The sequence below is a fragment of the Dasypus novemcinctus genome, chromosome 24, assembly GCF_030445035.2.
Source record: "Dasypus novemcinctus isolate mDasNov1 chromosome 24, mDasNov1.1.hap2, whole genome shotgun sequence".
NCBI lineage: Eukaryota > Metazoa > Chordata > Mammalia > Cingulata > Dasypodidae > Dasypus > Dasypus novemcinctus.
The window spans coordinates 18,245,597-18,260,392 of record NC_080696.1 but is presented as its reverse complement, the minus strand read 5'-3'; the positions used below and the strand labels follow the sequence as shown (position 1 = coordinate 18,260,392).

Sequence of the window (14,796 nt, the reverse complement as noted above, 5' to 3'; positions counted from 1 at the left end):
GACAATAAGCCTGGCCTTGAGAAGCAGCACAGAGGCTGTGAGCACAGGGGTTTGCTTACATAACAGGGATTTGTCTTATGGTTTTAGGCTGTAAGTTCAAAGACAACATCTTGGCAGGCTTGCTCTCTCCCAGAGTCTGGAGCCCTCCGGCCATCTGCCATCACAGGGACATCTTCCTCTCCTTGTGCCTGCCTCTCTCATTCCTGCTGCCCTCTGCCATCCACTTCCACATCCAATTTCTTTTGCTTATACGGACTTCAACTCTATGGGATTAAGACGTGTCTTCATTCAGTTTGGCCACACCTTAGCTATGATAGTGCCTTCTGAGGTCCTGTTTGCAGATGTAAGACCTGAACATGCCTTCTGTGGGGGACGTGATCCAATCCCCAACAGAGGGCACCTTTTTTTAAAATTCTTTTACTTTTTTTGTTTTCTTTTTAAAAAAATTCTTTTTATTCATTTATTTTCTTTACAGAGGGGATCTTGTATTAGGAAGCTGATGTGTCATTCCCTCAATAAATAAATCTGCTTTGCATGCAAAACAAACACTAGAGTGGAGTTAGCAAGCTGTGGCCCACTGGCTTTCCCGCACGCCTCCTGATTCTGAATAGCTGGTGAGCTAAGAATGGTTTGTACATTTTAAAATGTTAGAACAGGCACAAAAGGAATATACTATATCATGGCAAGTTAAAAAAAAAAAAAAAAAAAAGCCGGACTTTGATGAGGTGCTTGTTTCACCCTTACAATTAGCATTTCCAGACCTCCTTTACCTTGAGATGCTTGATGCAGTGTCCAAGGCCATTAAAAACAGACTCCGCATAGCTCTGGGTTTAAAGAAGTCACGGAGAAAACCACTTACGTAGGACCCGTAATCCACAGCCAGTGTCTGCAGAGCCCAGGGCAGCCCCAGGCCGATGAGGATGTCAAAGACGTTGCTCCCGATGGAGTTGGACACGGCCATGTCCCCCATCCCTGCAGAGAAAAGAGGGCACCTGAGTCAGGCAGCTGGCCCCAGGGGGTGCTGGGGTCCCCTGGCTCACTCTCCCGGCCTCGGGCCTGAGGTTGTGAGCTCACAGCCTTGGTCTCCAGGCCACCACTGGGCAACGCCACTGTTTATAAAATGTGGAAGTGCAGATTCTATTGAACTGTTGACCTTCACTTCAAACATGATCAAATGGGGGTGATTCCAAGAGCCAAATATGGTTCCCCCAGGCCTCAGACTCCTGATGGAGAGGATGGAACGGGACAGTTCTCTAGGGCAACTCACAGGCCACCAACCCATACATTTTGGGATCGTCTCCCGCCTGCTCAACACTGAATTCGACCCCTCTGCTAAATCACTGAGTAGTATTTTTAAAAATAATGGGCGTTTAGGATTTCTGAGGACTTCCTGTGGACACTGGGCTTGGTTTTCCAGCTCCTCATTATGTTTATTTAAAACACATGTCCCCTAGTGTAAATCGGGCCTATAAATTAGAGTGGGAGCCGGGGAAGGGGGTGCGGCTCTGGGGAGGCCATCCGGGCGGGGAGCTGTCAGCTTGGTTTGAAGGAGGGAAGGGACCGCCACTTCCAGGGGCGCAGCAGGGGTAAACCTCTCTCAGCCTCAGTTTCCTCATCCATAAAATGGGGGGCACAGTTGTCCTCACCTCATAGAGGTCTCATTCAAATTAAATGAAACAAAGCATCCAAAACGCTTTGTTCGGTGTGTGGCACTTAGGAAAAGTTAGCTCTCATTCTCTTTCTTCTATTTTTAACAGCAGAAGGACACAAAACCCACAGAGGGGCTGGGGGGGGGTGCTTCTCCTAAGAGGAGACCCTCCTGGCTCGGCTCCCAGGAAGTCACCCCCCGCTCCTTCCCTGCCGGGTCTGGGGCCCAGGGGTGGCCAAGGGCCTCCCTGCCGGCGGGGAGCTGCGCCCCTTCCCCCACAGGGCCCACCTTGTCTGGCCACGATGAGGCTGGCCATGCAGTCGGGCACGCTGGTTCCGGCGGCTAGGAAGGTGATGCCCATGATGACGTCGGGGATCCCCAGCGTGTAGCCGATGATGGTGACCTGGGAGGAGGAGGAGGACGCCGTCAGCCGGGGGCACCTTGAAGCCTGCTGCCCGCGGGCTGCTGGTGGTCAGGAAACACGAGAGGCTACACCTGGGGCTGTGTCTCCAGCGGGCAGCGCCGCAGCTCTCTGTGGTAACCTGGAGATGCCAAGCAGCTGCCGCCTCCCGGGACAGGGTAGCTGCCGGGCCCGTGTTTTCTGAGAAAAGACCGGGGCGTTTTGTGTGCTCCCTTCAGGTGAGGGAGGCAGGTTGAGAGAGGGGAAATAGAGCTTCTGGGAACAGGGACTATTGGGGCTGAACACCTGATCTCAGCATGGTCCTGGGCAACCCGGAACAGGTGGCTGCCAGGCTGGGCTTGGAACCTGAGCCCTGCGTCAGGGGGCGCACGATGGGCCTCGACAGGAACGAGAAAGCACCTGGGCTTCACGCCACTCAGGCTGTCCTCGTCAGAAGAGCCATAACCGGCCATCTCTCCTCCTCGAAGCTCAGAAGCCAAGTCCTTGTCACATCACCTTCTCCCCTGGAACAGCTCATGGTACTGAGGCGCCATGCTAAGTGATTTTCAGGGCTTTTAACTTATTTAATTCTCACAACAAGCCGATGAAGTGGGAGCTCTGATCATCTCCATTTCCTCAGATGAAAAAAGAAAATGAGGCCCAGGGAAGCGGCTGCCCAAGTCAGGTGATGCCGGTGAATGGGGGGAGTGGGGACGTGTGAGCAGGGACCCAGGCTAGTGCCCATAGCACCCTCCTAAAACAGGAGGGGTTTGAGCCAGAGGGTGCAGACAGGTGCCACCGAGAGGCCTCTCCCGTTCCATAAACAGATCCCATTCTTGCCTCTACTTTCCAGGAGGGGAAACTCCGAGGGCAGCAGCTGGCCAGGTAGCAGGGCGGGGAGGGGGGTGGGGGGCCAGTGGCCAAGGAGAGGGAAGTGGGAGAAGAGTCGCGCCCTTGTGCCTCGGCTGAAGGAGATGACTTCCAAGAGCTGAAAGCATCGGCTCCTTTTAGGATGCCACCTCATCTCGCTTGCTTTCAAGCAAATTCCAAGAAGTGGGGACCACAGCCGGCCAGGAGCAAATTCTCCTCACAGCTCCTTCCCGGCCGGCCACTGAAAGGAGCTCCTGAGTATGAAGCCCTGAGATCAGGCCCACGGCCTTCCCTGCACAGAGGTGTGTGGGTGTCAGTTAAAGCCTCCTGCAAAGTCCTGGCTGTCCCCGTTCAAACCACAGAACACACCCCGTTTCCCTTCGGTGCTGAACTGGACTTGGCGTGGCCTTGGGCTTCCTGGCTTCCAGCCTCCACGGAGGCGGAAGCGAGGTTCTAAGACATTTCTCTTCTGTTCTATGAGGAGCCGTTTGTGAAGCAGAGCCCCACATGTTCTGGCTCAAGCCCATCTGTTGTCCCGGGACCCAAACTTGTCTTCTCTTTCCAACCCTCGGCTGGGTGCCTGGAGGAGCCCGGCTCAGCTGGGCTGGGCCTGGGAAGGAGCTGCATGGGTGCTGTCAGGGCGCTGGCGGGCCTGGCGTCTGGGAGGGCTAACTGTCCAGGCGGCCGGGCCCTGGCCTCGTGCTCCTCCTGGCTGTCCCCCTTCCACCTGGCCATCTCTCAGGACTTTTGTCTTTCCAGCAGAGGGGAAGGTGGGAAATAGAAAGAGAGGAAACCTCAAGTCAGCCCGTGGGTTTGCTGGTGGAAAACCACTGAGCATCTTGAGCTGAGGGACAGTGACACTGTTCCTGGAACTGAGAGGGCACGTGACAAATACGTCAAACAAAACGGAAGGAACTCCTCCCTGAAAGATTTGGGTTTAAAAAAAGGTCATCAGTTGGTCTGTGACCTTGAAGGCAGGTGAAAATTATCAGTTATTAGTGTCAGTTACCAATCTCCCCCAAAATAATCTTTTCAAAACCTTTTTTAGCTCACTGCATTTGATTCTCCAGAGCTTAGATTGCATTTCTGTCCAATACTCAAAAGCAACATTCATTTGGATTTGCATAATTTTGTCATGGTTTTTAATTTCTGCCCAATTTCAATTTTATTGATTTGGGTTTGCTCCCTGGTAAAAAGAACAGTCATTCTGGATGACTGCATTTCCTAAAATTGCTTTTAAATCATGGCCCCACAACAATGCCAATCACTGAATCACTAGTTTTGCTGCAGAAGGGACTATTACACGGTCCCCCAGTCTGATTCTGTGGTTGAGGAAACTGAGCCTCAACAGGATCTGATAGTTCAGATCCTCATTCCCTACCTCTTTGTGCCCTTTCTCCTGCCCTTTGCCCTGTGACTCTGCTTCTCCTCCTAGAGAAGGTAGAGAATCCCCCCTCCCCGACTCTTGTTGGGCTTGGCCAGTGGAATGTAGACAGAAGTGATGGTGTGAGACACACTGTGTCTTCACTTGCCTTCTTGCATTCCAGGGATCCACCATGAGAAGAATATTCCACTGGTATCACTGATCCAAAGAAAACTAGCAACCACATGGAGCAAATCTGAACCTCACTTGCTACCTGAATCAAACTTAACTGTCCTGCATCTCACAGATGGACTCCTTGCCAGCCCCACTAAGACTAGAACCACGGCCAAGCTGTGGACCCATGAGAAGGCTAATCAATCTTGTAATTCTAAACTACTGAATTTAGGGGTGGTTTGTTACACAGCATATTGCAGCAATAGCTGACTGATACAATTATTGGGTTGAAACTTCCAACTCCTGGTCCTCTCTATAGGGGATATATATATATATTTCTCTCTAAAAAGACCTAGCAATGCTGTAGGATGTCCGATACACTCACCATCCACACCATCATGTAGGAGAAGGCAGCGATCCACAACGTGGAGGAAGCAAATGTCACCATAAACCATTTCTCCCAGCGAGGTTTGTTGCAGTTGGGTACAGTGAAATATAAGACAAAACTTAGTGGCCAGGTGAATGTCCATTTCACTATTTCCAATTTGCCGGCTGGAAAAAAGAAAAAAGGCACAAAGGAAAGCATTTAGCTTCACTTCTCTGCTCCCTTAGCCCTCAGCATCGTCCACCCACACTTGCATCCTGGGGGCCTGTGAACTAGACCTAGTTATAGTGCTCTTTCCCTAAAAGACTCAAATGGCTTCCCATCACCACCAGAACCTGACATGAAAACCAAGTCAAGTAAGAAACAGTTATCCACTGCCCACCTGCTCGGGAAGCCTCCAAAATGGGTGATGGATCACTACAGAGTAACAGGCCAATGGGACGAGGTAGTAACAGATGAGGAAGATACTCAAAGACACAAGGTGTGTGTGTGTGTGTGTGTGCGTGCGTGCGCGTGTGTAGGGCGGTGGTGGGGGGAGCTAGGGGAGGACAGGGACTAAGAAAACCACGGTCTGCCTTGCTGGTTAGGGAGTCGGCTTTTTCCAGATTCCGTGGCATCAGCAGACACAGCGCCATCTAGTGGAAAGGCTCAGCACTGTCTCTGCAGCGCCCTCAAGATTTGAAAGATTACCTGAAGGCTCTCAAGGTTGTCAAACCACTGCTGGAGGGTTTGTCTCCCCAACTGATGGACTTGTGAGTGAACAGTCTTTCTGACTGCTTTCAGGTTCACTAACTAGCATGCTCCTATGGAGCAAGCACCATCTGCTCTTACCATCTTCTGGGCTGCCTGAGTACTCTGTGTGTCAGGGACACCCATACATGCTTATTTCACTGACTATATTGCCATGAGTTCCTGTACCCTCAGATTTGATGGACCTATGAGTCCAACTTTAGCTTTTATTACTGTTCTGCTTAAGTGCTAACTCACCTCTGGACAGAAACAGGTATATACACATGTACACCCCACCTCAACTGAGATGCAGAACATCTCTGGACCCCAGAAAGTTCCTCGTGGCTCTTTGCAGTTAACCCACTGGGAACCAAACCCAGGACCTCCCTGTGGGAGGCAGGCACTCAGCTGCTTGAGCCGCATCTGCCTCCCGTAATGCCTTATTGAGATTCAGCAATTCATTCCCATTATTAGCCGTGTAGCATTCCATTGTATGGATATACCACAACTTTATTTTTCATCCATTCTCCTATTTAGCTTTACAAGAAACTGCCAGTTTTCCAAAATGGGTGTATCATTTTATATTCCCACCAGGGTAAGGTAGATATTTTTTATTACAACATTTTGAACAGTGATGAATAAAATGTTTAATAAAATTCATTTCATATATTTTTGTACCGGTATCCACTATGTATTTCTTCTAGTAGCCAGTCTCCAAATAGTCTCTTAAAGTTGCATTAGAAAAGCTACATAACGTCACTTCTGGCAGTCCCTTCTGCTCCCTCAGATGACCAAGGCAGAGTATCCTAGAGGGTGAGGGGGGACTTTTCGTTTAGAAGAGCAGGGTTCAGTTTCCCACTTTGTGGCTAATGAATTGAGTGAGCCTCAGTTTCCTCATCTGTAAAATACGGTGACAGTAAAACTGAGCTCACAGAGTGACTGGGAGATCTAAAGGAAATGACACCAAGACAGGGATGGGCAGAGCCCTTGAATAAAATGACCTTGGAGCCACCCTCAATTCCTCCCTTTCCTTCTGCCCCCACATCCACCCCCGGCCGCCTGCCAGGTGCTTTCCCAGTGTCACCTCTCACCATGCCCGCAGCCTCCCCCGGCGGGTCTCCCCTTCCTTGACCTGAGGCTCTGGCTTCCTAATGGGACTTCTACTTTGCACACTTGTCCCACCTACTTCTACTCTCTACCAACAGTCAGAGGGCTGTTCTCAAAAATCAAAATGGGTGATGTCACCACCTACTTTAAAACCCCTAAAACCCACCACTCTCCCACTCACACGCGCCCATCGCCTCGATCTTCTTGCCGTCCTCAGGCACTCTACGCCTGCTTCCACCACAGGACCTTGGCACATGCTGTACCCGCTGTCTGTGTCATGCAGGTCTCCTCACCATTCAGAGGTCACCTGCCAACCTCAGATCACACAACCTAAATAAGACTCCCATCCACCCCACTCCTTACTTTTCTATCACCTACTTTTATTGGCTTCATGGCAAATTTTTCCTGTCTGAAACTACCAGGTTTATTTGTTTCATTTATTTTCGGCCTCTCCTCACCTAACCCTCCAAGAACAGGGGTCTTCTCTAGCTTGTTCAGTACTCTATTTTGAATGCCTCAAACAGTGCAAGGCATATAGTATACAGTAAGCGCTCAAAAAATATTGATAACATTAAGAATAATAGCATTATTATGAACAACACAAACAGATAAACCAAAGAAAGTTGTTTTGAGACGCTAAGGGATCCCACTTAGACATGTAGAATAAAGCAAAGAGAAAAAATGATTAAGAAATTAGAAGTCTTGTCCCATTGACTGGTACACAGCTTTTCAGCGGTAAGATCTGGAGATGGCAAAATAATTGATGAGAATGCTGAGACTGTTTGGCTTGATGGCAAAGCAAGAACGCTGTCGGAGTTGTGCGGATGTTTTCCAGTGCTGCAGAGTCCAGAACAGGGCCCGATCTTGGGTTTCCCAAGGCAGCCTGGGACTCTGCAGGTCCCTACATCGCGAGCGGTGGAGACAAAGCCTTCATTCACTGGGAGTTCTTGGGATCCCCTCGCGTCTCCCCTGGGGCTACTTCCCTCCCGGCGAGAAAGAGACTTGCTGGGAATAAAATACACACCAGTCAAAAGTGACAAAGAAACAGAGGCCCGGCAAGGGAAGTGGGCTTCAATCCGGCTCAGATTCATTCTTCAGCAGATAAGGGGGAGAAGGAAAATGAAGCCAGAACTTATAATGGCAGGAACTTGGAAAATAATATTGATTAGATAAGGTGGCAAGCAATACAATGGAGTGTCATTAAGTTTTGGAGTCTTTTTCCTCAGCTGTTTGAAAAAATTCCGACTTGATACTAAGTGGGCATTAATTTTAGAAAACAGTTTTTCTGTCTTTAAAAATGATAAGATGCTTTCTTTAAGGTATAACTTCACTGTAAAATAACCTTAAAATAGAAATTCAGTAAGTATTATCTGAAATATACCTTTAAATGTAATATAACAAATGTAACTCCCTAAGCAAACCACGCAATACAGATATGCTTTTTAAATGAATTTGGAGGAGGGGGAACAGTTAAATAAGTATCGTCTACATTTTAGCTAGCCAAGTTTCATTTCTGAATAAAGGGCAAAAAGGATTTCCACTCCTCTCTGAGCCAGCTGCATTTTGGGACATTTTTCTATCTTTTGTTCCATTACTATTTGATCCAAATAGAGTTCTGCTGGGTTTAAGTTTATTCCTTCGTTTAATAAACATTTATAGAATGTCCCCTCTGCCCCTTGGGCCAGGTCCGACTCTGGGTGATGGGGATGCCACAGCAAATTGAAGAGACAAAATCCCCTGTCCTCATGGACTGTACACACGGGGATTATGGGATTTCACCTAAGCCAACCAGCAGCGTGGAGGGATGTGAGTGGGGGACTTGGAGGTTTATAGCATCCCACTGAGTATGACAGCTTTAAAAAGCAAAAGGGCTTGTTTCTAAACTATATTCCTTATTAAGCCTTCTAGAGAGTTTACTTCTTTTGGGAAGACAAAAAGTCATTGCACAGTATTTTAGACCTAAAGGTAAATATATATACATACATATTCTGATTAAACAGGCAATAAAAATGCATATTATTTTAAAATGGAAAATGTAAAAAAAATAATTCCATCTAGGAAAATCATGGTAATATTCTGGTATATTTCCTTCAGGCTTTTTTCTAAGTGTGTTGACCTACATACACATACACAGGCAAATGTCTCTCTTTCTGCAAGTCAACAGAGTAAGACTTTCTTCCCTCAAGAGACAGGAATATATATGTACATTTATATGTATGTATGCATATGCATATACTATGTATAGGTATATACAATGTATATAGAAAGACAAATATATGTATATAACCTGTACATACATTATATGCATAAACAAAGGCACATTAATGTCTATGCCTTTATATACATATACAATACGTTATATGTACACAACACACATACTTGTCACATGTACATGCCATAGAATCACTCGTGTGCACACTGTACATGTGCACATACATGCATATCTACACATGTACACATACATGCACACACATACACTTATACACCTATATTTACATACACCCACACAATTTTTGGTTTGCCAATTACACATGCTATAGTCAAGTCCTGGAGAGAAGGCAGCCCTGCAGAGGGCTTAATATGAGAGGGGAAATGTCTACCTTGTTGGGCTAACCTTTTTTAAGCCAAAGGAATTTAGCAGAAGGATGGCCACGGGGGCCACGGGACAGAAGCTTCCTGGCTCGAGCGCCCCCTGCTGGCCCGAGAGGCTCCCCCCCACCTCCTGCCTGCTCACCGCTGCAGCGTGGCCAGGCTCTTGAGGGAGGGGGCCTGGCTGAGGACATGGCCCCCTTGCCTTAGTCCAGGCATGGGGCCTCTTAGCTGCCGGTGGAGGAGGAGAACGTGTCAGCATGTACAAAACCCTTCTCCATTGCAGGGGCAGAACCTGGCTCTGGATTGGGCTTCCCAAAGTCTCAGAAGGGCTGTGAAGTTCCGGGGTGTGACCCCAGCCTTCCAGCCCCTCCCACTCCAGGTGGGGCCCGTGGACTGGCAGCGATGGCACCCCCTGGGGGCTGGTCAGGAATGCAGACTCCCGGGCCCATCCACACCTGCAGAATCAGAACCTGCATTTTATCCGGAGACCCAGGGGAGCCGTGTGCACACTCGGCTGCTGCAGGAGAACTTGGGATCCCTGTCTCAGCTCGGGCCCGGGAAGGAAGCAGAGATGCCAACTGGTGGGGAGCATACGGCCTCATTCTCTGGTGCTGTGCTCAGGAAGGATGCAGCTGGCACCCGATGTGCGTTCCCAAGTCCTGGCCGCAGGATGGGGCAGTGGGGTGGGAGGCCTGCAGCCACGGCTCACAGCGTTTGGAGGAGCTGAGAAGTGGCTGGAGGCGGCTGCCATCGAGCACCGCATCACAGAGACATGGAAGCGTGGGAGAGCAGGCTTTCCAAGTTACCCCGGAAACCCAACTATGTCTGGGATTCATCTCACCTGGGAGATATGGAACAAGTGACCCAAAGAGGGCAGTTTTGTCACACTAAGTAATGAGGCCCAGGTGTGGCAGCCAGATCTCATCCCATTTGCAGCTTTTAAAGGTCCGCCTAAAGGAATGCTCTTGGGGCTTCTGTGCTTCTGTGATGCCAACACAGCATTCTGCAGCTTCAGGTCTTCAACTGGCCAAACGGTTTCTTTCTTATTTATTTAAGATTTCTTTTATTTATTTAATCACTCCCCTCTCCATTGTTTGCGGTTGCTGTCTGCTCTCTGAGTCCATTTGCTGTGTGCTCTCTGCTTGTCTTCTCTTTAGGAGGCTCCAGAAACTGAACCCAGGACCTCCCAGGTGGAAGAGAGGCACTCAGTCACCTGAGCCACCTCAGCTCCCTGGTTTGTTGCGTTTCTCATTGTCTTTCCTCTTCGTGTCTCTTTAGTTTCCTCATCTTGTTGCATCAGTTTGCTGCACCTGCCCACTGTGCCAGCTCACATCCTCCAGGAGGCACCGGGAACTGAACCCGGACCTCCCATGTGGCAGGCGGAAGCTCAATCACTTGAGCCAAACCTTTTCTTTAGAATCAGTGTAAAACTTTGAGAAAATAAGCATCTGGTACTTCACTGTGGGCTGCCAAGGGTGAACGCTGAAAACAAGAGCTGTGGTAGGTGGAATTCTAAGTGTAGCCCCCTGCGATCCCACACCCTCATCCCTGGGACCTGTGTGCATGATGAGCTATCGCTCCTGTGAGTGTGCTGTTACATGGTGCAGTGGAGCTTTGAAAGGGGAATTATCCAAGAGGAAAACAGCAGGAGGGGAAGCCAGGGAGCTGGGCGGTGCGGGTAGGCCTTGGCAGGCCACGGCTAGTTTGAGGATGGAAGGGCTGCGTGACGAGGAGAGCAGCCAGCTTCCAGGAACAGTGGCAGCCCTGGCTGACAGCCAGCAGGGAACGGGGACCTCAGTCCTCCAACCACAAGGAACTGAACTCAGCCGACGACCCGAATGAGCTTGGAAGTGGATTCTTTCCCAAGGCCACCAGAAGGGCACGTGCCATTGCCGACACCTGGAGTTCAGCGTTGTGAGACCTCGCCGGTCCAGCTGTGCCGTGCAGGCCTTTTGCTCTACACAGCTGTGAGCTACTAAATGGGTGTGGTTTTAAGCTGCTAGCCTGTGGCAATTTGTTATGCAGCAATGGACAGCTAACTCAAGGAGTTTGCAAAGGAGGCATGGACTGCCTCATCACTTAACCTAAAAATGTTTTTGTCATGGTTAACAGGGAAGAAACTGGCCAAAAAATACATCCAAGGGTGGCAAAAGGGATAAAGAGGCATGTTTTAATTTCTCACCTATTAAAACAAATACCATATAGGGGTTGGCTTAGCAATAGGAATTGGCTCATGGTTTTGAGGCTAGAAGTCCAAGATCAAGGTGTCAGCAAGGTGATGGTTTCTCCCGGAAGCTGGTGGCATTGTGGGGCCCTTGGCTTTTCTGTCGCTTGGCAATGCACATGGCGGGCTCTTCTCCTTTCTCTTCTGGGTTCCACTGGCTTCCAGCTTCTGCCTGCTCCCTAAGCTTCTTTCTCAGTCTGACTTTCACTCTTCTTATAAGGCCTCCAATAGTCCAGACTAAAGCCCAACTTGATTCACTTGGGCCACAACTTTCTTTTATTTTTTAGATATCGGGGGCTGGGACTTTGTATGTGGGAAGACAGAGCTCAACCACTGAACCACATCAGCTCCCCTGAGATGGTTTTTTTGTTTGTTTTTTCTGGGAGGCACCAAGAACCAAACCCAGGACCTCCCAAATGGGAAGCAGGCACTCAACTGCTTGAGACACATCTGCTCCCCTTAGGCCACCTTTTAACTCAAATAACATCTTGAAGAAGTCTTACAATGGGTCCACAGCCACCGGAATGTGGGCCAAGGCCAAGAACATGTCCAAACTGGGGTCCATAATTCAATCCACCATAGTCTATCCTCTGGACCCCAAAAGGCATGTTCTTCCCACATGCAAAATATATTCATCCCATCACAACATCCACAAGGTCTTAAGTCATTTCAGAGACAATGCTAAGTACAGAGTCTCATTAAAATCAGTTATAGGTGTGGTCCATCCTGGGGCAAAATTCCTCTCTGTGAAACCTAGAAAAAGAATTATTTGCTTCCAATATACAGTATAAATATTTCCATTCCAGAAGGAAGAAACTGGAGGGGAAACAGAGGTCACAGGTCCCAAACAAGTCCGAAACCCAGCAGGGCAAACTCCATTAGGTGTCAAGGTCTGAGAGTCACCTATGGATCCATGTTTCATCTCCCGAGTCTGACTGAGGGCAGCTTCACCCCTGCCAAGCTCTTGCATGGTGGCCATGCTCTTCCTGACACGGTGAAGGCCCCACCATCTCTGAGCACTGGGGTGTGGCACTCTCCCTGAACAAAGGGTGCAAGGCCCACCCCTTGTGAGCACCAGGGCAGATGGCCTGCCCCCTTCAAGCACGGGGGTGGACCCCCTTTCCACACTTGTGGGTGGGCCCACTCTCTTGGACCGAGGAGATCTTTTCGGTCCAGACCTTTGTTTCCATGGTTCTGCCTTTGAAGTTATTCTTCCTTCACGTCTCTTCTCTGTCCCTTTTAGTCCAGGCTGGCAGTGCTTCTGCTTGTACAAATTTTGCAAATACTTGTTGGCTTTGCATGCAGTTAAAGTGGTTCCAAACTGTTAGACAATAGAACTTTCCACAGATCCTTCTGGATATTGCATTTCCAATCCTGACTTCCACTGAAATGGTTAAGTGGACCCTCTTTAGCAAAGAGCTGTTCGGTTGAACCCTCACATGGAGCCCTGCCTCTGGGGACTCACTACCCGGAAGCTCAGGGAGGTCCCTGATAGAGTTGCTTCTGGCCCTAGTCTCAGAGCACACTATCTGGATAGGCTCAAAATCTTCCACACCATCAATTTCTGGTTTCTTTGTGCTTAACAGTTCAGGTCTCCGCTTATCCCTTTCTTCTCACATTTTATTATCAGGTACAAAAAGTCAAGTTGTACCTTCCACACTTAGCTTGGAAATTTCCTCAGCTAAATATCCAAGTTCATCTTGCTTACAAATTCCACTTCCAATCTGACCTCAGAATACAATTTTGCCAAGTTCTCTGTCATTTTATAACAAGGATTGCCCTTCTTTCAATTTCCAATATCACATCGATCATTTCCTTTTAAGGCCTTGTTGGAAGTAGCTTTAACATCCATATTTCTACTGTCAGTCTCTTTAAAGCAATCTAGGCTTTTCTATCAATGCCTTACAATTCTTTCAGCCTCTACTCATTACTCAAATCCAAGGCCGGTTCCACATTTTTAGGTATTTGTCATAACAGCACCCTACTTTCTGTGCCCAAAATTGTTTTAATTTCCCAGCCGCTGAAACAAATACCATTCAGTGGATTGGCTTAACAACAGGAATTTATTGGCTCACAGTTTTGATGCTAAGAGAAGGCCAAAACAGATGCAGCAGCAAGGTGATGCTTTCCTCCCCAAAGACTACGGCGTTCTGGGGCTGGCTGCTGGCGGTGCTTGAGGCTTGGCTTTCCCAATATGTGGCAGTGCGCATGGTGATAGCCTCTTCTTTCTCTTCTGGGTTCTGTTGAGTTCCAGCCTCATATTTTCTCTTTCTACTTGAATTTCACTGTTTATAAAGGAGCCCAGTAATCTGGATTACAGCCCAGCCTGATTCAGGTGGGCCGTACCTTAACAGAAGTAATATACTGAAGAGATCTTTTTTACAATGAGCCTTCACCCACCAGAATGTGGAACAAGACCAAGTCCAAACTGGGGTACACAGGTCAACTGACAAAGCAGTATGTATTTTTCCTATCGAGATAACCTACAAGCAAGTAATAAACTAAAATAGGCAGAGGAGGGTCAGGGTTTGGGGAATGGGAATCTGTATGGCATTTTCTCATTAGTTCTGGCGAGTACTTCACTGAGGGCGAGGAGCTCTTTTAACCCTCAAGGAGCACGTGAGCAGCTCTGGTCTGAGTTTTACTAGACATTCATCCAAATAAAAAGAGGCATTTCAGGAGCAAGAAAGACCTCGGATCCAAAAATAAGGCTAAACAATGATGCTCCGTCCCTCAATGCCCCTTGAGCCATCCCTCCTCAGTGAGTTCTTCTGTATATTCAGGGACGTGGCCCAAGGTAATTAAGTCTCGCACACTTGCAGTGAACGTGCACAGGACCAGTTCACTCTTCCCTGCCAAATCTAGCAAAGAGAGGGAATTTCTGGGCTTGTCCCACCTCTCCCACTAATGCGGGGCGGGGGGGGGGGGGCAGGGTAAGGAGGGCAAGGTGGGGAATGACCAAGTACCTGATGGGGGCAGCAGTTGGGAGAGAAGGAAACCACACTGGTGTTGGTGTCCTGAAAGCTTTCCCAAGCCATTGCCCCCTCCCTCTTCAAAGTACCAGGGAGGCTGCATTTGGCCAATCCTGTGGTGTCAGATTGACCTGGGGCTGGCATGCTTGATGGCCAGGACTGCACCTCCTGTGATGCTCACCCTGGAGACACCAGGGACCTGAATAGGGTTAAGGGGCAGGGAGTGAAAAGAAAACAAAGGACTGGGAAGATGGTAGATTAGAAGACACGGGGCTCTCTTCTCTCCAGGAAAAATATCAAGAGAGCAGACAGAAATGGCCTGGGAAAAAATG

The 14,796-nt window shown here is 48.8% G+C and overlaps 1 protein-coding gene across 2 annotated transcripts in view; it reads right to left on the bottom strand.

Moving 5' to 3' along the window:
* The window catches only part of SLC24A3 (solute carrier family 24 member 3), a 567,991-nt gene that overhangs the window by 22,446 nt on the left and 530,749 nt on the right, over positions 1 to 14,796 (bottom strand). For both annotated transcript variants that reach the window (XM_004447747.4, XM_058286760.2), the window contains exons 13-15: positions 4,841 to 5,007; positions 1,937 to 2,051; positions 860 to 972 (exon numbers count right to left, since the gene is read on the bottom strand). In XM_004447747.4, coding sequence (XP_004447804.3) covers positions 860 to 972; positions 1,937 to 2,051; positions 4,841 to 5,007 — 395 coding nt within the window. The remainder of the gene's footprint in view (positions 1 to 859; positions 973 to 1,936; positions 2,052 to 4,840; positions 5,008 to 14,796) is intronic.